The 22,974-nt window shown below is 45.4% G+C and overlaps 1 protein-coding gene across 2 annotated transcripts in view; it reads left to right on the forward strand.

Moving 5' to 3' along the window:
- Window positions 1-22,974, forward strand: part of SH3KBP1 (SH3 domain containing kinase binding protein 1) — a 333,403-nt gene that overhangs the window by 122,373 nt on the left and 188,056 nt on the right. For both annotated transcript variants that reach the window (XM_032777988.2, XM_032777990.2), the window contains exon 3: window positions 2,311-2,431. In XM_032777988.2, the coding sequence (XP_032633879.1) occupies window positions 2,311-2,431 (121 nt within the window). The remainder of the gene's footprint in view (window positions 1-2,310; window positions 2,432-22,974) is intronic.

The following is a 22,974-nucleotide window of genomic DNA, read 5'->3' on the forward strand; positions in this document are numbered from 1 at the left end:
TTTTTGGGAAAGCTATAAACTGGAGCAGAAGCACTAGGGTTGTCTCTACAGACTCTGGAAGGCTGCACTTCGCTCATTCACATCAGAAGGCTTGCTTTTTTAGAGCTGTGAATTTAATTTTTTGTATTGAAAAATCATATTCTGCAGAAATTGCTGGCTTATTACTTTTCCCATGAGCCGCATTCAACAAGGAAAAAGTGTCCTATTTGCCACTGGTAACTGTAGAAGTTAATTTTCTGGCTCTTGTTAGTTGAACATTGAGTTTCATATTGACATGAGGTTTTGAAAAATCCGCTTGGCAATGTGCATAGGAAACTACCTCTGGCAATAAGGCAGGATCTCTGAGGTAATGCTTGAAGAAGACTAAAATTTTGACATACTAGCTCCTTCCACTTAAATTGTCAGTATCCATTTGATATTCCGGCAAACAGTCTGTCATCTAGAGTAGCAAACTGAGTTTGGGAACTCCAGACGTACAATGAACAAGTTCATTCTTTCCTTCCATTTTAAGATATTAAAAATATACTCTTGTAACAATCCATGTACTAGACTAGTCTATTTTTAAAAAGTATTGTTACCCTTTTAAATGCATGCATCATTTTTAGCGTATACTTTCTGGATCATGTATACTAAGCATAGGGATATGATGCTATGCACTGCTTGGGAAGCTCAGTCACAGACATGTTCACTCCTTAAGGGTGCAGCTTTATACAACTTCCAATTTCTGACATCTGTGCATTAATTGCATTCTACGTTCATGCATTTTGGAGACGTGGCAGACAGCTCAGGTTCATACAAATAATGATAATACAATGCTTGGTTAAGTAGTACTGTGTGGGTGGCTACATTTAATAAAGACCTTTAGAAAAATATCAAGAGGATTCACAATATTACTGCTGAGACATTTCAGGGTCTGAAATTGTAGAAATAAAATGTAAGTTTAGATGTTTGTTAGAATTTAGAACAAAAATGTTAAAGATGAGTGAGTCAGAGAGTGGGGCTCTAGCCTGGAATTTAGGAGACCCAGGTTCAATTTTCTACTCCATTACAGACTTCCTGGTTGACTTCAGAGGGATGTTGTGAAGATTGTTAAAGATGATGTGGTGTTCAGATATTACAGTGATGAGGCCAAATAAGAACTGAGAGTAGGTTGTATTTTAAGATCTGCATGAAAGGTTTGTGGAATGGTGATCCTGCATATGTTCTGTAAATATTTGTTTAATGAGAATTAACTGTGAACTATTGGGAAAACCTTTCCCTTTGGCTCAGTGATGAGGGAGGGAGCGAGCGGTACGATGAAAGTTCACTCCACTGTTTTTTCCCCGTCTACTGCTAAAGAGACAGTCTCTTAAAAGGTAGTCAGTTGCAAAATATGTTATCAGTAGTAGCTGATACATGCCCTGGGTGCCCCTTACAATATTTATAGCGCTAGTCAGAGTCTCCTATTTAAAAAAAAAATTTTCATACCCCCTGTTGTTTCTGTAGGCATTTCAACACAACAACATGACAAACTGACTTAACTGCCTTTACAAGGGTAACCATGTAGCTGACTCTGTGCTACATTGTCAAATGCACAAGTATTCAAGTTAGAACAATGGTGAAAAATATTTTTCTGTAATCGTTCTGCTATAGTAATTATAGGTGTTGCTGGTAAAATAGAAGGCAGACATTTTACAGACAAAAATGTGATTAAATTGGTGAGATTAACCCTTTTAAAACACTGATTGGGGAAAATTTTGATAATCTATTAGCTTGAATATTGCTTGATTTTCATTATGGCATTATCACGTATAAATATGTCTGGGAGTTGGGGGAAGAAATGTTATTTATTACATTGTGGCTGTACACACACAGAGTATATACTACAGCAGTTTGAATTGAAATATTCTTATTGTGAGAAGGGAGAGGCAGTTTAAAGATTTTATCTGACACAATCTTGAGTTCCCCACTGGGTGATTTTTTTTTAAATTAATTTCAATTAAACAAAAGTGTTTAGAAGCTATTTAAATATGATAGATGCCAGTTCAGAAATGTGTCAAGTTCTTCCATGTACTGGAGTGGCAATAACCTGTCACTACCATAACTGTACAGTGGTAAGAGTGTAACACTCTGCTTTCTGCAGAGAAGAGTAAGAATAACCCAAATTATTGTGAAATATAAAAATACATGGGGAATCTAGCTGTCAGACTTTGAGCCTTTGGGACTTATCACAGTTCACATCTATGACTTTCTCCAGCGCTCGACACTGGAGACTTAAGAGTATCCTGTGAGACTTCTTGTAAGCTGTCTTTCCTTTTTCCTCCCATACAGGAAATAAAGAAGGACATGAAGAAAGAAAGTATTGCCAACAAACCACTAGAGAAGCAGATGGATGAAGTTTCCAATGGAAGCCCTTTACTGTTTTCTGAGACAATTAGAACCACCAGAAAAGGTACAGTATATCAAAGTATAGACATTGGTTAAACTAGTGTGCTTTGTTCACAAAAAATTAAAATAACAGAATGTAAGCTTTCATTGTTTTTAGTGTTAAAGCACAGCATGTATACAGTTGTGAAAGGCTACCAGTAATGTTGGGAAGATAACAAAAATCTTTCCTTGATTGTCATACAGATGTATTCAGTATGTCAATTTCCATTTTTATTTCCATTTACAAAAGCACAGCTTCTTTCCTTCTAAAGAGATCTTGTCTAGATTTATTTTAATTAAGAAAAGCTACATGGGTGGATTACTAAAGCTTATCAGACTGACAACTAGAAGCATATATAGTGCTCCTGTGCAATGCTGTTAGCAATCTTCAGTCCTGAATGTATCTTTTTTTCCCATTCTTTCCCAAACAGAAGCTGTTTTGTGACTGTGTGATATTTTTTTTTAATTTTTTTATTTTTTTTAAGGATACTAAAAAGGATGCTAGGAGATGGGTAGAGTAGCAGAGATCACTTTTCTCTCGCCCCCCACTCCAGCACCCCAGAAGCTTTGGTGGAAAGAGAAGAAAATAGAAAGTTGTTTTCTCTCTTCCAGTAGCTAGAAGGATATAGCTTCAAATTAATGAAACACTGCCTAAACCAAATCTGATATGAAAGATGTAGCTATCAAATGGTGTGAAAGATAGCATCCTCCTCCTCCTCCTCCAGGGCTTCTTAACAGGGTGGTGTTGTCCCACTTTTATATCCAACTCTGTATAGCAGAAGGCTGATGAATTTTGCAAATGCTGCCTCCTTCCCACAGCTATCCCCTCTGCTCCTGGACAGACAGGTCCTTGTCCACTATGCAGCAGTTCTTTCTCTCAGCTCTTCTAACTTATGCTCTCACTCTGTTTCAGTACAAAGTTGAGGGTTTAGAGGAGGAACTGGGTGGCGACAGCTCAATGTAACTAAGAGAATGTTGCTGCCACTGCCAATCTCCTCTTTCTCTGGGCAGCAGATTACCAAGAGGATCTTGTTAGAAGGAGGGGAGCTAAGCAGACAGCTCTTGCAACACACAAATGTGAAGAAGAGTCCATTAAGAGATGCATGGGGAGAGTTACTTTGATTTGGGATGGGGAAAGAACGGAAATATTTTATTAGAAAAGGTGGGTGAGGAAATATCTTATATTGGACCAACTTCTGTTGGTGAAAGGGACAAGCTTTTGAGCTTACACGGAGCTCTTCTTCAGGTCTTGATGTGGCATTAGATATATATATTACAGGTGTTTTTTTACTAGTTTAATTTATTTTGTCTTTGAGCAACTAGGTGCCAGGGATGTTTTTTAAGCCCTGCTCTATGCTGCTACAGGCCTGTAGCCCTGAAAAGGCAACCCACCCCGTTGCAGTCTACATATTTGAGAGAGAATACATTTCTAAATGAGTTTTCTTTTTTTGGCTACAGTATTGTGCCTTATGATTTCTTCAGAGCCCCGCATTGTAATGGAGGGGGTGTTTTTTGTAATGCAACAATGAAGTGCCTCTTATGAAGGTTTGTACTTTATTAAATAATCAGTTAGTCTAACTCGGTGGTTCTCAACCAGGGGTATGCATATCCCTGTGGGTACGCAGAGGTCTTTTGGGGATGTACATCAACTCATCTAGATACTTGCCTAGTTTTACAACAGGCTACATAAAAAGCACTCATGAAGTCAGTACAAATTAAAATTTCGTACAATGATTTGTTTATACTGCTCTATATATTATACAGTGAAATATAAGTACAAAAGACGGTTACTCACCTTTGTAACTGTTGTTCTTCGAGATGTGTTGCTCATATCCATTCCAGTTAGGTGTGTTCGCGCCGCGTGCACGTTCGTCGGAAGATTTTTACCCTAGCAACACTCGGTGGGTCGGCAGGGCGCCCCCTGGAGTGACGCCACTATGGTGCCGGATATATACCCCTGCCGACCCAGCCGCCCTTCAGTTCCTTCTTGCCGGCTACTCCGACAGTGGGGAAGGAGGGCGGGTGTGGAATGGATATGAGCAACACATCTCGAAGAACAACAGTTACAAAGGTGAGTAACCGTCTTTTCTTCTTCGAGTGCTTGCTCATATCCATTCCAGTTAGGTGATTCCCAAGCCTTATGTAGGCGGTGGGGTCGGAGTGAATATGGCAGAATGCAAACTGCGAGCCAAAGGCTGCAGTATCCGTGGCTGTTGAACACAGAGCCTAATGCAAAGCAAGGATGGACGAGGATCATGGAGATGTGCGATAGATCTCGTGGTAGGTACACAAGTTCAGTAAGGCGCAGATGAGCCTGAGCCCTGGTAGAACGCATGGTGATGTGGCTTGGGGAAATGTGAGCCAATCATAACAAGTGCGGTGCACGGAAGCACCCAGATGAGATCCTCTGAGAGGAATAAGTAGGTCTTTTCTTCGGCAGCTACTGCGACAGATGAGTTGGGCAAGCTACAAAACGTTTGTCCGCTCGACATAAATGCGACGCTCCACAGATGTCCAGGGAGTGCAATTGTTGTCCCTCGTCGGTGTGTGTGTGAACATGAAAGGCCCGAAAACCACTTAGGGGGAAGAAAAAGCCAGGTGTGGTTCGAACTGCACCTGTGTTTTTGTGAACAGAAATGTATGGCAGAACCACCATAAGAGCCCTGAGCTCGAAGACTCGTCTGGCCGACGTAACGGCTACTAGGAAAGCTGTCTTCCAAGACAGGTATAACAGCGAGCAAGGTCGCTAACGGGTGAATGGAAGAAGACATAAGTCTGGTTAGACCGAGGTTGAGGTCCCAGGTTGGGGCTGGGTGGCGTACCTAAGGGTGTATGCGCTGCAAGCCCTGGAGGAACCTCGAAACCATAGAGTATGAGAACACAGAACGACACCTTAGCCTGGAAGGAAGGTAGAGATGGCTGCCAAGTGTCCCTTGGCGATGAACCGCTAGGCCTGCTGTTGCAGTGCAGAGGTAGTCAAAATAGAGGGGATCGGACCCCAGCAGGAGTAAAGATTGAGCGTGTCGCACGTAGGAGAAACACTTCCACCTGGCCAGGTACGTTGACCAGGTGGAAGGCTTCTTGCTTTCGTGATAGTCACGTAGCGGTCACACCATGAGGTGAAGAGACTGCATCCTGGCGGCGAAGTCTGCGGCAGTCCTGAGTGTATGAGGTCTGGGTGAGTGGAGGGTAATTGGGTAGGCTATTGACAGGCTGAGCAACGTGGCGATCAGCGCTGCCTCCGACGAGCCTGGAGTGAACATGATGATGCAACGCCCTGCCCCTGCGAAGTCTGAGCAGGACCCAATGAGCCAGGGAATGGTGGGAAGGCATAAAGGCATTGGCCTCTCCACAGCATGAGGAAGCGTCCGAGATCGGTCTCGGAGAGAGACCTGCGAGGAGCAGAACCTGCGGTCATTCCGTGTTCTCGTGGTAAGCGAACAGGCCCATATGTAGAAAAATCCCCACTGCTGCAAAGAATGCATGACATAGGCAGGGCAAGCACTCATGAGACAGGAAGACCTGCTGAGTCAAAGCACCGAGAGAAAAGATGCTACCAGATTTTTCGAGTGGGCTATGCAAAGGTCCCAGAGACGATGGCCTCCTGACAAAAGGAGAGGACCATGTCCCTCCAGGTTGTTTAGTAGGACATGGCCGTTGTGCTTGGTGTACACACTGAGACGCCACTGCTCGCAGCTGCTTGCTGGACCTTTACTGAGGTGAGCACCTGAGTCGAGCAATGACTGTATCCGTCGTCAGGGACAGTGAGGGCTGTGCGGATAGAGCGCATCCCTACCACACCAGGGGAGGGAGTTAGCCACAGTGTAGGGAGCCTAGGGTGTCGAGGGATGGTGACTATGTGACCATTGGGCCCCTTTCCCGGCGGTACGCCGATTTGAGCCAAACTTGGAGAAGACAGAGGTAGAGCGTAGCGTGTTTGGTTACAAACAGCAGGCAGCCATGGAACCCGGGAAACCCAGACAAGGGCGAGCCAAGGTCGTCGGGAAAGTTTGCAGACCTCGGAATGATCGGTGCCATCGCCTGAAACCGTGGCTGTGGTAAGCGATCTGGCTGCGGAGTCCAGGAATAGCCCTAGGAAGTCTAACTCTGCGTGGGAACCAGAGTGGATGTTTCATAGTGATCATCAGGCCTAGACATGTGAATAGGTCCCTGACGATGCCCACACGCCGAGTGACTTGCGTCGTGGAGTATCCTAGATAAGCAATCGCCAGATGCAGAAAATGCACATGCAAGGTCGGCGGAAGTGGGTGGCGACTACGGCCACACCACAGGTTAATGCCTGCGGGGCTGTAGAAAGGCCAAACAGCAGGACGTAACTGGAGTACCAGATGGTTGGCTAGAAAGTGGAGGTATCTCCTGTGCGGATGGGAGAGGGCAATGTGAAAGTACGCGTTTCATATCGAGTGTGGAATACCAGTCTCCAGGATCTAGGACAGGATATGGTTCCCAGGGATCCCATGTGGAACTCAACCTTATCATAACCTGGTTGAGTCTCGTAGGTCTAGGATAGGTCTGAGACCTCCATACAAGTCGGGGATTACGGAATAAGGGAGTAAGTGCCCCGTTCATCATCAGCATGTACACCTCGTGTAAGAGGAATTGCACCCGAGAGGAGTCCCTGAAGAGGGACAGGGTGGAACAAAGTGGAGGTGGTATCACACTCCACCATGTGTAGGGAACAGCGAACTGAAGTTAACTGGACCATGCAAGAGGCAGTAGGGTGGGATCCTGCTTGTAACCAGTACGCAGCCCTCGGCGCACCTTTGAAAGTTCTCTCTGTGGCTAGGCACAGAGTGTGGCCGTGTGGCTGGGGACGGAAAGGCCTGCAGTGGTCGTCGGTGTAACGCACGCCCAGAGAGAGCGCATTAGGACCCTGTTGCCCTTCAGGCTTTGCAGCCTGGGGTTGATTTCCCCGCAAAGAGCCTTTTACCAACAAATGGTAAGTCGTGACAGGCCGGAAGTTTGAAACTTGAAGCCAGGAGTGCCTCCTCATGGTAACGAGGCCTGGAGAGAAGCTCTGGCCGCCTTTTCTCTTTCCTCCAAGAGGGCACTGAACTCTTGGCGGGAAACTTGATGGAGAAGCTCCATAACTTTATCCACCGTAATTCAGTGTTATGATTATAGGGGCTAAGCAGGGCTTATTTGATTTGCCACGCAGGGTATAAGGCCCTTGCAGAATGCACCTTGCGGCCGAGTAGGGTCCTTCGCCTAGCCCCCTTCGATTTCGGGTGGCGCCTGTTGGCCATGCCGTTCCCTTTTCTCAACCAACTGAATGACTATGAGCAGGGAGTGAGGATGGACAGACAAGTAGTTGTACCCTCCTAGAGCAATCAGCATTCGCTCTGGATGGTCCGAATAAACAGGTCGGGCCCCTCTAAGTGGGCGCAACCGCCGATAGAAGTGCACTACCGGGTCCCCTACTCCGGGACCTCCTGCCCTGGAGGTCCACATTGAGTGCTACCTCCATAGGAGGTCCTGATGGTCTCAAGTTGTTGGTAGGCACAACTGAATCGCGTCCGTGCACTGACATAAGAGCTGTCCGCGTGGGAAGACACTGATGCGGCGCCCGGATGGCCAGGAGGTGCTGAAAACCATGGGCAGAGTCCTGACTCTACCAGACCTTGCCCAACTCGGCACCTGGGACGGTACTGGAAGGCGCAGTGTACCTGGAACGAGATCCGGACTGAGACCAGAGCGGTGCCGGGAGGTCGAACGAATCTCGAGTGTTTGGCGGCTGCGGGAGCCACAGTGCCCATAGCGGTGCTAGGAGCCGAACGGTGCCGAGGATTATCGGGTCGGTGAACGGACACCGACTGTGCGGCGTGCGACGGTGCCGAGGAGAACAGCATCGGGATTGTAAGAGGCGTCGGAGTGGGAGCACCGACGACGTGGAGGTCTGCGGGACCGTGATCTGAACGGTGGCCACTCTGCTGCGCTGACAGAGGATGGTCGTATCAAGGTGGCTTGCCAGAGACTATATTACCCGACGACGGTGTGGGGGTTCGGCAGAAAAAAAAAAATCTCTGTCAGGCAATGAGATCCCTCGCCGTTGGAAATTGTTCCGGCGTGAGGGAACAGTAAGCTCGACCACAGTGCATACCGGGGAGCTGTAGGCACCGGATTCGACGGCCCTTGTGGAGCGGGATCGACGGTGCTGACGTCGCAGTGCCTCAGCAGGTGTCGGTGCCGGGCAATCCGGCTTAGACAGCTCTCTGTCTGCGGTGTGTTCGCATGGGAAGAAGAGGCAGGGCAGCTCGACCACGGTGCGCCGGGGAGCAGGCAGGCACTGGATTCGAGGCCCTTATGGACGGGGTCGACGGTGCCGACGTTGTTGGTGCCGCGGCAGGTGTCGGAGCGGGCAATCCAACTTAGATGAGCTCTCTGGCTGCGGTGCGTTGGCACGGAAGCAGCAGGAGCAGGAGGCTCAACCACGGTGCAGGGAGTGGCCAGGCACTGGATTCGACGGTCCTTGCGGGACCGGATCGACGGTGCTGGCGTTGTCGTGCCACAGGCAGTGGGTGCGGGTGATCCGACTTAGACGAGCTCACTGGCTGCGGTGAGTTGGCATGGAAGCAGCAGGAGCAGGAGGCTCAACCACTGCGAATGCGGGGAGCAGGCAGGCACTGGAATCAACGGCCGGCGGGACCGGAATCAACAGTGCGGTGCCTCAGTGTCTCTGCAGGTGTTGGTGCCAGGCGATCCGACTGAAATGAGCTCTCTGGCTGCGGTGCAGTTGGCACAGAAGCAGCAGGAGCTGGGAGCTCAACCACGGCGCGTGCCGGGGAGCTGTCAGGCACTGCAGAAGAGTCGTGGGCTTCCGCAACCTCAGAGAGAGGGAGCGGTGCCGAGTCGTTAGGTGCAGTAATGGCAGTGTCGAGGGTCGTGCGAGGAGGTGCTCTGTCGCCGAGTAGCCAGCGCTCGTGCAGAAGGCGGAGGGAATGAAAGTGCGCTCGTTTGTCTCCGGTTTAAACGCCGCAAATGACTTAGCTGTGAAATGCAGTCCCCGAAGACCGTAAACAGGATCGTGTGGATCTCCTGTCAGCAACGGGCTGAGGTGTCAACAGCAGTCAAAGAACGGTGAGCCGGATGGGCTCCGGCATGGTTGCGGGAAGGGCTACTCCAAACCCGCAACTATTATAACTAACTATGCTAGTAAGAAAAACGCATAAGTATATACAAATATAAAGGATTATAATAATATACACAAGAACTACAGTACTCTTAGGAGCGGTAGGTTATAAGATGCGCTCTGACATCTGTTTCCAGACGATGACGTGGGGTTAGTAAGGAACTGAAGGGCGGCTGGGTCGGCAGGGGTATATATCCGGCACCATAGCGGCGCCACTCCAGGGGGCGCCCTGCCGACCCACCGAGTGTTGCTAGGGTAAAAATCTTCCGACGAACCTGCACGCGGAGCGCACACACCTAACTGGAATGGATATGAGCAAGCACTCGAAGAAGAATATTTGTTTTCCAGTTGATTTATTTTGTAATTATATGGTAGTAATGAGAAAGTAAGCAGTTTTTCAGTAATAGTGTGCTGTGACACTTCTGTATTTTTATGTTTGATTTTGTAAGCAAGTAGTTTTTAAGTGAAGTGAAACTTGGGGGTATGCAAGACAAATCAGACTCCTGAATGGGGTACAGTAGTCTGGAAATGTTGAGAGCCACTGGTCTAACTCCTTCAGATTGCAGTCGTGATCTAGGAATGCTTCAGGTCTGCCAAATGCCTCCCAATAATAGCCTGCCCATATTACTAATTGTCTTTAGCTGCTTAAAGGGGGTAGCCGTTTTGTTACAGGATTGTTTGTTGGAAATCACCTCTAGCGATTTGTTTGGCTCACAACTGAATAGAACAAGAAGAGTGAGAGGCCTGGTTGCAGGGGCTGCAGTCCTGATTTTTTTTTCTTTTCATTTTGCTTTTCCAGATGAATATTCTTGATAGCTTTAATATGTGTCCTTCTGGCTACCACAGAGACACTGTGCTAGAACTGATTGGTTTGATGGAAGTAATTTAGGGAAACATGTCGGGTGTAATTTTAAGTATATCCTTTAGGGATGAATTAGTAATTCTAGGAATTTCCTTTTCTGCACGACTTAGGGAGTATGATCTAGGGCTTGGTGCTCCTAAATAAGGAGTAATAGGATCTGTTCTCAAGTCAGCTACAGAAATGCTATGTGACTTTGTTCAAATTACTGAAAAATTTGGGCCTAAGAGTTTGAAATGATTAGTGATTTTGAGTGCCCAATTCTAAGCACTGTAATGTGCGTTGATTTCCAACAGGGCTGAGTGCCTTCAATGAACTTTAATTTGCCTCAAGTTGGACATCAAAAATCACAAATTACTTTCGAAAATTTAGGCCTCTGTGTCTGTTTTCACATCTGCAAAATAGGAGTCGTACCTGCCAAATAAAGGTGCTGAAGCATCGTAATCATATACTGCAAGTAAATACATTTCTTCACTTAAATTACAAATAATACTATAACGTATTTTTATTTATTTAAAAAAAATACAAAACTACTTTATTTTTTTAAGTTCTCTTGAAAGGATCAGAATTTAAATATTGGCCTAATGCACAGAATTGCTTTAATCTTTTAGATAAAAGTTCTCTGATAGAGTCCAAAATTTTCTGCACCTCCGCATATGATGAATAACATCAAGAATGATGAATAATGTCTAAAGCCATGTAATGAAAGAATGTTAAGATCTGAGGGAGAGATTCTGTGTTGTACCTCTGAGAGGGTCAGTACAGGACTCTAAGCTCAGTGACTGGGGGGCCGGGAACAGGGATAAGTCAGCTCTATGCCTTCTCAGACCTGGGCTGCTCCGAGGGCTGTAGCATTCCCTGGTGCAACGTAGGCAGTTTTGGACCTCTAAGTTGTTTCAGAGTAGCAGCCATGTTAGTCTGTATCCGCAAAAAGAACAGAAGTACTTGTGGCACCTTAGACACTAACAAATTTATTTGAGCATAAGCTTTTGTGGGCTACAGCCCTCTTCATCGGATGCATATAGTGGAAAATACAGTAGGAAGATATATACAATAGATTGTTTCATGTTCTCTGTTTATATATATATATATATATCTTCCTACTGTATTTTCCACTGCATGCATCCGATGAAGTAAGCTGTAGCCCACAAAAGCTTATGCTCAAATAAATTTGTTAAGTCTCTAAGGTGTCACAAGTACTCCTGTTCTTTTTGTCTAAGTTGTGGCCACAGCACTGCCTGGTGTATATTAAGACGCCTGAGCTATATTAAAAGCTACAGCACTACCAGGAACCACTGCATCCAGAGGCAGTGTTGGGTTTTTTTTGTTTGTTTTCTTTGCTTTTTTGGAGGGGGGGAGGGACGGGGGGTCGTGTGTTCCCCTCCTAGATTTCTGCCTTCCATTTAGCAACAGCTTTGACTCGGGCCAGCTGTCTGGCGTTGCTGGCTCGAGCCACCTGGGGTCACTGTTTCCCACCCCAAATGTTTCTCTGCATCTCCCCCCCCCCCCCCGGGGGGCATGCCCCACAGTTTGAAAACCTCTGTTCTTGATCTAGAGGCAACGCATGGGGCAGTTACATGCCCTCACCCCCAGACCTTTAAATTGTGCTCCTCCCCCCCAATTATCAACAGTTACATGTTGCTTCTGCAGCTGTATGTGCTGCAGCCGTGGCCCTGGTGCACATGCTACCCCAGAGCTTGAGAAGGCAGTCGGGCAGTCAGGGGACAGGGAGCGGGGCGAGGTGGGTAGGGGGTGAGGTCCTGGGAGTGGCAGTTAGGGTGAGGGGTCTCGGGAGGGGGTGGTCAGGGGACATTTGAATTATGGGTTCTGAGGGGGGCAGTTGGGGGCAGGGCATGGATGGGGGTTGGATGGGGGAGGACAGGCTGTTTTGAGAGGCACAGCCTTCCCTACCCAGCCCCCAGTACAATTTTGGAACCCCGATGTGCAGGGCCGGCTTTAGGAAGTGCGAGACCCGATTCAAACAGTTTTGACGGGGCCCCGGCAGGGATGACTTTAAAAAAAAAAAAAACACGTAAAAAAACATGTGGGGCTTGTACTCACCAGGCGGCGCTCCAAGTCTTCGGCGGCACTTCGGTGACGGGTCCTTCACTCGCTCTGGGTCAGTGCCGTCAAAGACCCGGAGTGAGTGAAGGACCCGCTGCCGAAGTGCCACTGAAGACCAGTTAGAGAACCGGTTGTTAAGATTTTGGCAGCTCATTACTGCATGTGTCAGTATCTTTATGCCTGCATCTGTAACTTTCACTCCATGCATCTGAAGAAGTGGATTTTTTACTCATGAAAACTTATGTCCAAATAAATCTGTTAGTCTTTAACTTGCCACCGGACTCCTTGTTGTTTTTTTAAACTAGCACTCATGCTTCTTCCAATTAAGATTTATTTTTTTGTTACATTCCTGTCACATTAAAATTTACTTCAAAAAGCCCACGGGTGCACTTGTTTTTGAGAATGTATGTTATTTTTATTACATAGCATACATGTAATGCTGTAGCATTACATAGCTAATGACACGTAATGAGCTATTTTAGCTGTATGTGAGATGCATTGTTCTTATGGTGTTCATTGTGTGGTTTGACTTGAGTCAATCCATCCTGTAATATGTTGGAGGAAATTATTTAGACTTGTCCTAATAGATCAGAAGGAAATTGAGTTCACTGTCTGTGAGCTTTTCTCCTCAAAGGAATGACATTTAGAAGTTGAAATGGGAATAAACATAAGAGGAAATGACATGTGGACTAGCATTTTGAGAACACAAGACAATGAAATGTAGAATAGTATTGTAGATAACGCTTTTGTTTCTTTGTGTTGTAAATCTCTTGATGCTCCTAGGTATCATAACATAAAATTCAACTTGGAAGTGTGCTATATTACCTAGTTCTCATATAGTTGTATGTTTTGATCAAGTGAGAACTTGATTGCATCGTGAATCTGCTTTTTGAATGTTTTTACCACAGTTGTACACGCGCGCGCGCATACACACACACACTCCAAACTGTTCTAAACAAAACGTAATAATTAACTTCAAATCATGAAAGGCTGACTGTTTGGAAGCAGTGTCCAATGCAGTTGTTATAATGCCACATATTTTGTGCTGTTGTATGATCTGTCACCGTTTCCACTAAAACACGTTATTTTCAGAAACTGATATAGACTTTAAAAACATTCTTCCAGCTGAAGTATGACATCCATGGCATGAGCCTTTCAGCACATTTATTATGATTATTTTTCTTACACAACTCAAAACATTTTGATTCCTCTGGTTAAAACCTATTGAAGAAACAAAGAATAAAAAGTTAAATTAATGGTGTTTGGTGGGGGCATTTTCACTCCTGTAACTTATTTTTGATATTATATAAACTAGCTGACTCTCGATAATGTGTAAGCTAGATATTTCTGGGGAGGATAGAATTACCGGGTATATAGATTCTCATTGTTCTGATCCTGGTAATTCATAGACACAGTGACTTGAGTAAGCATGACCCCAAATGTTTATTCCTCTTGTGCACTGACATGACGGCCTATTGGTTCCTTTTATTAGTTTAATTTTTCATTGTTTTATCAATCATCTTTCAAAAAATTCATTCCTCCTGTGACACACTTCTGTGTATGCCCTTTCACTGGCACGATACCCAGGGCCTGGAAAGGTGTGTAGTTTTTGCTAAATTGTACAGTTATGAGTGAAGACCTTTTTTAAAGACCTGTTCCATGTATCTTATGGAAATCTCGTTGCTTTCTACTAGTACTATAATGTTATGGTAATGATACTAGAGTGAAGATTTAGATAGGGCTTCCATTAAACCTCTCTCTGCAGTGCCTTCTGGTTTTTGTTGAACATTTTTTGTTTGTTGCATTGGATGTGATGGTGTCCATGCAAGAGTCTCAAAGGCACTAATTTATTTAGCTTCACAGCGCACCGATAGGATAGCTAAGTGTGATAAAGGAATGACACACAGAATAATGGTAAGTATGTTTTATTTCCTGGCTCCAGACACTTTTGACATAGGTCAGAGTTCCAAAAGATGATTATACGCTGTCATATCACAGGGGTGGTTATTCACTGACTCCAGTGGCAACTTTATTTTTTACATATGTGGAAAGTGAAATTGTCATAGCTTTCCTACTTAGATCTGAGCCTTAGAGTTCAGAAATAAGATGCTAGCATGAACCCTCTAAGCTTAATTACCAGCTTAGATCTGATATCGCTGCCACCAGCCAAAATTTCCAGTGTTTGGCTCACTCTGGTCTCCCCAAAACCTTCCACTGGCACCCCAAGACAGATGCGTGAGTCTACAACAAAGGAAATAACCACTTCCCTTCCCCTCTTTACCTCCCCAGATTTTCCCGCTTCAATTCCTTGAAACACAAACCAGAGAGATAAGAGCTCTCCCCCTCACCAGAGGCATGCAGATTCATACCTAGTCAAGCTAACACAAAGAGATTTCCCTCCTTCGTTCTTCGCCTTAACCAGAGAAAACTCAAACAGGTTTAAAAGAAAGCTTTATATAAAAAAGAAAGAAAAAAGACATAAATATTCTCTGTATCAGGTTGACAATACAGGGTCAATTACTTAAAAGAAATATGAATAAACAGCCTTATTCAAAAGATATCCAATTTAAAATTCCAGCAAACTACACACATGTAAATACAAAAACCCAATAACAGCCTATTTTTTTCTACCTTTGTACTCACAACTTTGAAACTGAAATTAGAAGCTTGAAGATAGAAAGATCCCTCTCATAGCTGAGAGCCAGACAAAAGACCCACACAAAGGGACACACACACAAACATTCCCTCCCTGAGCTTTTAAAAATCCGGTTTCCTGATTGGTTCTCTGGTCAGGTATTTGGTTCCCTTTGTTAACCCTTTACAGGTAAAAGAAACATTAACCCTTAGCTATCTGTTTATGACAGAAATGGAGAGATTAAGTGACTTGACCAAGGTCTGCTGAAAGTCTGTCAAAGTCAGCAATAGGACCCAGATCTCTTGATTCCATGGCCCTTGCTTTAACTACTTTGTCATCTTTTTCTCTTTAAAAAAAATCCATTAAAATGTTCTAGAGTTTGTGCAGACTAGAACATGTTCACTTAAAGCTGTTAACTTTTGAGGAAGCAACTTCACATTCATGTAGCATTTATAATGAAAAGTTAAGAGGAACTTGACAGCTATTTTGCAGAAGAGAAAGTGGCTCTCTCAGGAGAAGCAGAAAAAGTAAAGGGACGACATAAACTTTGTCTAGTCAGTTTTAAACAAAAAGTTTATTAATTGCCCCAAATTGCCGTGAAAATTTTTTCTACAGTTACATTTTCATACTGTGGTAAATGAATTTTCTCCAATTTCATTATATGAAAAACCCACAGAAACAGAAATGGAAAAAAACCTGACTCTGTAGAGGAAATAGTGAAACTGACTATACAAAGTGTTGTCAAATGCACAAAGGAAGCAAAACAGGAAAAAAAAACAAAAAAAACCCCAAGAACTGTTACTGCATTTTTGTCTAATTTCTTCGTTATGATCTTAAGTAGTAGGTAAACAATTTTCAGACAAGTTTATTTTTTAAACTTTACTGTGTTCCTTCAGGGAAAATAAACTACAGGATTATTAAATCAGGAAAGAGAGAGATGGATGTCATGTTTTATAGATAAGGCTAAGATTTTGTCACGATTATTTTTAGTAAATGGAGCCTGTGACTTTTACTAAAAATAACTGTACAAGCTGGGGCAGAGGCTCACAGCTCCAGCTGCATCCCCCACTACAGGGCAGGGGCGCATGGCCCCAGCGGCGGCCCCCACTGTGGGGCATGTGGGGAGCATAGCCCCAGCTCCAGCCGCTGCCACGGCTCCAGCTGCTGACAGCTGAAACTGAAGAAGTCGTGGAGGTCCGGTAAAGTCACAGAATCCGTGACTGCCATGACCTCTGTGACTAAATCGTAGCCTTAATTATAGAGAATCTTCATAATGACTACAGGTAACCAGATTGATATGAAAGACCATTTGTGAATCGAGAGAAGAGGGGAGAAGAGAAACACAGGCAGAGGTCAGTGACCTGCACCAATAAGTCAGTGGGTCAACCTCAATCCCCTTAACAACTGATATCTGGGAGAAGAGCCAGCAAACAGGTTGGATCAATCCCACTGCTATACCGTGGTCTAGCACTGGCAGCAGGTTTCAGAAAACTGAGTTTTGTCTGAGGATTCAGATGTGTTTTGTAGCTGCTGTGGCAGGAGACCAGAACAGTGAAAGCCATCAGTGCATGCAGGCATGAAAGCAGCAGTGCGTGCTATTTTGGGGCAGCTGTACAGCCATGCAGAGCAGAGGAAGCAGACCTGAAAGCAATCACCTGTGAGATACTCAGCTCAGCAGTTGCATGGAGGAAAAGGGGACAAGGAAAAGAGAAGAGGAGGAGCCAGTAGGCCAGATGAGGTTGCCACAGTCCCATGCATGGATATGAGAGGGAAGGCCGAGAGCATTGTGAAAGCTCTAGTCAGGGTCATGGGGAAAGCTAGCAAAAGCAACCCAGAATTCTGGAGTGGAAGAAGTAATGCTCTGGCTGCTGGGGAAGGACTAAAAGGAGGGCTAGTAAGAACAGATTAATTAAGGGACCTCAGGGTAGGGAGGTGGCCAGGTGTTGAACAAGAGGGAGCTGTGCAACAGGAATTCAGGAGCTGGGTTGATCTAATGGGAGGCCTGCCCCTCTTCTTCAAATAGGGCAGCACTGGCCAGATACTTGGTATGTCTACACTCCAATCACACGGGTGTGATTGCAGTTGATCTAGCTTTAATCTAGCTATCACAGGTACCAGTGCAGTGAATCTGTGGCAACGTGGGCTTTACACGCCCATGAGGAACCCTGGGTACTTACTCAGATGGTTAGACCATACTGAACTTCCGTGCTCCCACTGGCCTTTGATACTCACACTGCAGTCCCACCATGTGATTGTAGTGTAGACATGAGAGCAGTGAAGGAGCAGCCACCAGCTGCAGCACACAGTCTAGCATCACATAGTCTAGCATGAGAACAGAAATGAGCCCGGGGCCAGGGGCAAAGGGAATTAAGCTGTGGGAAGAGTCACACAAAAGTGCTGGCTGTGACATGCCCAAGCAGAAATACTGTGACTGTGAGGAAGATGGGTAACTTGTCTGTCACTCCTAGGTAAAGAGATACGGTGGGCTGAGGTAATATCTTTTATTGGACGAACTTCAGGTCACCAGAAGAAGAGCTCTTTGTAAGCTCCAAAGCTTGTGTGTCTCGCCAACAGAAGTTTGTAAGCTCCAAAGCTTGTGTGTCTCGCCAACAGAAGTTGGTCCAATAAAAGATATTGTCCCTCACCCACATTGTGTCTTTGATATCCTGGAACCGACACGGCTTCAACAACGCTGCAAACAACCCATAGGTAGAGCGGTGAAGTGACAGACTTGGGATTCCAGTGCTGGGGCAAATGTAGGGAGGACCTCTCAATGAGACCAGTGACAGCACCAACGCGTGAACCAGGAAGCTAGTGAACAGGAGTTCTGTGAGGAGTTCTCCAGGGGAAGGAGAGGAGACTTAAATGATGCTTGGAGTGACTTACTGTTTGTTTATGTACTTGCTTGCCTGAAGATTATAGCATGGTCTGTTTTGGGGGCTGTGTGCTACGCCAATTGGCCAGCTAGGCTAGACTGGGCTAGGCTGAGTGCTTATTGATGAACTTCTAGCTTGCTATTCCTTGATCCATAACCCTTTTAGGATCCCTTGACAAGGGGATGGGGCTATCTCAGGGGAATAGGGGTTTAAGAAGCCAGCTCTGTAAGATACCAGAGGGGCTAACGAACAGGGGAGTTTAGTGAGGGAGTGAGAGAGGCATTCCTTCCAGGGCAGCTCAGGAGCACAGGAAGCCCTATAACAGATTGAACTACCAAGATACAGGGAGTTTGGGTGCAGTGAGAGTTCAGCCGCAGGGGGAGGAGTTCATGGGACTGTAACCTAACTATTAGAAGGGTACCAGAGAAGCCCCCTAGAAAAGTAAGTTATGGGGCGGAAGGGGGAGAGAGAGGGGAAAAAAGCCCTAATACACCTAACAAACATATTCTAAACTTAGGCCAACCACCTGTGCCAGCTTCCCCCATCCCCTCAAAAAAAAAACAACCCTACAAAAGTAAAAAGAATGCAGGCAGGGTGTGGGCTATCCAGTTTGTTGCCCTGAGTGCAGCATGTAAGATTACCTGCCTTGTGGGGAGGTGGCATGTGTGCGCATGTGGTACAAGCCACACCCACAAGCTCATGCTCCTCAGTGACACTAAACGGGCTCTTGAGGCCAGAGTGGCTGAACTGGAGAAGCTGAGGGAGACACAGAGGGTCACAGAGTGGTACCACTCCCAGTTTGACAACCTCTGTGCTGTAGAAGATGATGAAAGTCTTGGGGGAGGAGGACATCAAGCTAGAGCAGAGGGAAACAGTTCCATAGTTAGGACCTTCCTTCCATACGATGTCATGGTGTCCTCTCACACTGAGGATACTCCTCCAGGGGAGGAAACCCAGTTACTAGAAGGATCCAGATAATAGTAATGGGTAATTCAGTTATCAGAAATATAGATAGTTGGGTTTGTGATGAGAGAACCATATGCTAAATTGCCTGCCATGTGCGAAGATTGCAGATCTCATGAGATAGCTAGACAGACCTAAGTGCAGTGCTGGGGAAAAGCTGGGGGTTGTGGTACATGTAGGTAGCAATGACAGAGAAAAGTAGGACAACAGTCCTAGAGGCCAAATTTAGGCTGCTGGATAAGGGAGTAAAGTCCAGGACTTTGATGGTAGCATTCTCTGAAATGTTCCAGGAAGAGCTGCAGGATCTCAACTCATGGATAAGACGATGGAGTAGGCAGAAAGGTTTTTGGTTTAAGAACTGCGGCACCTTTTGGGAGAGGAGGAGGCTTTATAGGAAGGATGGACTGCACCTGAACCAAAATGGAACTAGATCACTGGCATGTAAAATTTAAAAGGTTGTAGATTTTTTTCAAGCTAAGGGCTGGGAGAAAGCTGACCAGTGCGGAGGAGCACACGGTTCGAGTGGACACATTCCTTAGGGATGAATTTCTTAAAGGGAGAACTCTATATCATAATAAAGGGGATAGGAAAGAAGTTGGTAAAGTACAGGTAGGAGCTGGTGAGGGAACAGTCAAATGTAAAAGAGTCCTATTGCAATATAATATTTGAAGGCAAGCAACTGAATATTGACAAAATGTAAGTGCTTTTATACAAATGCTAAAAGTCCAAATACTAAGATGGGTGAACTTGAGTGGCTGGTATTAGATGATACACTAAACTATAATTGGCATTGTGGAAACTTGGTAGAATGAGGCTATTCAATGGGACACGGTGATACCAGGGCAGGAGTGGCGCCAGGGTTTCTGGTGCCCTAGGCAGAATTCGGGGGGGCGGCATTTTGTGTGCTCCCCATGGGGCGTGTGGGAGCTTCCAGTTCCGCTCCCGTAGTGCCACCAAAGAAGGACCCTCCGCCAAAATGTCGCAGGCGACAACAGCAATCATTGAGCTGCTCAATTGCCTGCCGCTGTTTTCCGTGGCATGTTGGCAGAAGGTCCTTCGGCAGCGCGACGGGAGCGGAACCGGAAGCTCCCGTGAGCCCCACGGGGAGCGCACAAAATGCCGCTCCCCGAATCCTGGTGCCCTAGGCGACTGCCTAAGGTCGCCTAATGGAAGCACCAGCCCTGTACCAGGGTACAAAATAGATAGGAGTGACACAGTAGCTTGCGCTGGTGCAGGAGTGGCACTATATGTGAAAGAAATCAGAGTCAAATGAAGTAAAAATCTTAAATGAATCAAATTGTACTATAGAATCTCTGTAGATAGAAATTCCATGCTTGAACAATAAGAGTGTAATGGTAGGAATATACTGCAAATCACCTGACCAGGATGATGACGGTGATTGTGAAATGCTCAGAGAGATTAGAGAGTCTGTAAAGGCAGAAAGTGCAATAATAATGGGGGAGTTCAACTATCTTCATATTAAGAACATAAGAACGGCCATACTGGGTCAGACCAAAGGTCCATCTAGCCCAATATCCTGTGTTCTGACAGTGGCCAATGCCAGATATTGACTGGGAACATGTCACCTCACAAAGGGACGGAGAGAGAACATTTCTAGATGCCAAAAATTAATGCTTCTTGAAGCAGCTTTTCCTGGAACCCACAAAAGGGAGCACACAATCTTATCCAAGAGGTGAATATAACTCAATCACTAGGTAATAGCAACTATAACATAATTAAATTTAACATCCATGTAGAGGGAGAAATACAAAAGAAATCCACCTCAGTGGCATTTACTTCAAAAAGGAGAACTATACAAAAATGAGGAAGCTAGCTAAATGGAAATTAAAAGGAACAGTCACAAGGTGAAATGCCTGCAACCTACATGTAAACACTAATAGAGGCTCAAAGTAAATGTATACCCCAAATAAAAAGGCAGTAAGAGGACAAAAATATGTTGTCATAGTGAAACAGCAGAGTGAAAAAGGTGATTAGAGGCAAAAAGGCATCTTTTAAAAATTTGAAGTCACATCTTAGTGAGGAAAATAGAAAGGAACATATACTCTGACAAGACAAGTGTAAAGGTATAAAAAGGCAGGCCAAGAAAGAATTTGAAGAGCAACTAGATAAAGACACAGAAACTAACTGCAAACATTTATTAAGTACATCAGAAGCAGAAAGCCTGCCAAATAGTTGGTGTGGCCAATGGATGATCAAGGTGCTAAAGGAGCACTCAAGAAAGACAAAATTATTGTTAAAGCAGCAAAGAATCCTGTGGCAGCTTATAGACTAACAGACGTTTTGGAGCATGAGCTTTCATGGGTGAATACCCACTTCGTCAGATGCGCGGCTACCCCTCTGAAAATTATTGTGGAGAAGCTAAATGAATTCTTTGCATGAGTCTTCACTGCAGAAGACCTGGGTTGGAGCTGTTCTTTTTAGATGGCAAATCTGAGGATCTGCCTCAGATTGAGGTGTCAACAGAGAAGGTTTTGGAACAAATTCATAAATTAAACAGTAATAAGTCCAGGACCATATGGTATTCATCCAAGAGTTCTGAAGGAACGCAAATATGAAATTGAAGAGCTACTAACTGTGGTATGTAACCTATCACTTAAATCAGCCTCTGTACCAGATGACTGGAAGGCGGCTTATGAAATGCTGATTTTTGAAAAAGGATTCAGGAGGCGATCCTGGCAATTACAGCAAGCCCAACTATACATACAAAATGATGAGGTCTAAATCAGCTGTTACCAATCCTTCTTGAATAATAACACACAATTCCTATGGTCTTGGATAATTCTCTGAAAACATCTGCTCAATGTGGAAAGGCAGTCAAAAAAGCTAACAATATTAGGAACCTTTAGGAAAGGGATAGATAATAAAACAGAAAATATCTTAATGCCACTATGTAAATCCATGGTACACCAACACCTCAATTACTGCATGCAGTCCTCATTCCTGCAGCTTAAAAAAAAAAAAAAAGGTACAGAGAGAGGCAACAAAAATTATTAGGGGTCTGGAACAGCTTCCATACAAGGAGAGATTAAAATGCCTGGGACTGTTCAGCTTAGAAAAAAGATGACTAATAGGGGATTTGATAGAGATCCATAAAATCTTGAATGGTATGGAGAAAGTGAATAGGTAAGTGTTGTTTATCCCTATATATAGCACAAGAACTAGGGGTCACCTGGTGAAATTAATAGGCATCAGGTTTAAAACAAACATATGGAAGTACTGCTTCACTCGACACACAGTGGAACTTCATTTCCAGGGGCAGGTATATGTATGTGCAAACCAGAATCAGGCTAGAGATAACGAGGTTAGTTCAATCAGGGAGGATGAGGCCCTCTTCTAGCAGTTGAGGTGTGAAAACCAAGGGAGGATAAACTGCTTTTGTAGTTGGCAAGCCATTCACAGTCTTTGTTTAATCCTGATCTTATGGTGTCAAATTGGCAGATGAACTGAAGCTCAGCAGTTTCTCTTTGAAGTCTGGTCCTGAAGTTTTTTTGCTGCGTGTAGAATTTTAAAAGATGATATTTTAAAAGACAGTGACTGACTGTTTTGAAGGCATGAAAACCCGTAGAGCAGGGGTCGGCAACCTGTGGCACAAATGCCAAAGGCAGCACGTGAGCTGATTTTTACTTGCACGCTGCTGCCAGCCAAAGTCCCAGCTGCCAGCCCCGCCCAGGCCGCTGCTGGCCTGGTGAATGGAACCCCTGGCTGGTAGCAGGCTGAGCGGGGCCGGCAGCCAGGACCCCAACTGGCAGGAGCTGGTGGACGGAACCCTAGACCAGCTGCCGGGCTGAGCCGCTCAGCCTGCTGATGGTCTGGGATACCAGTTGCTGGCCCCACTCACCTCGCTGCTGGTCTGGTGTTCCAGCCGCCCGGCCCCCTGCCAGCCGGGGTCCGGGTCTCTGGCCCTGCTCAGCCCTCCTGCCAGCCTGGGGTACCAGCAGACAGCCCAGGGCTCTGCTTTTGGCCTGGTCCCAGTGCTCTGCAGCCCTTATCAAAAACTACA

Source organism: Chelonoidis abingdonii, chromosome 1 (assembly GCF_003597395.2).
Source record: "Chelonoidis abingdonii isolate Lonesome George chromosome 1, CheloAbing_2.0, whole genome shotgun sequence".
In the NCBI taxonomy this organism is placed as follows: domain Eukaryota; kingdom Metazoa; phylum Chordata; order Testudines; family Testudinidae; genus Chelonoidis; species Chelonoidis abingdonii.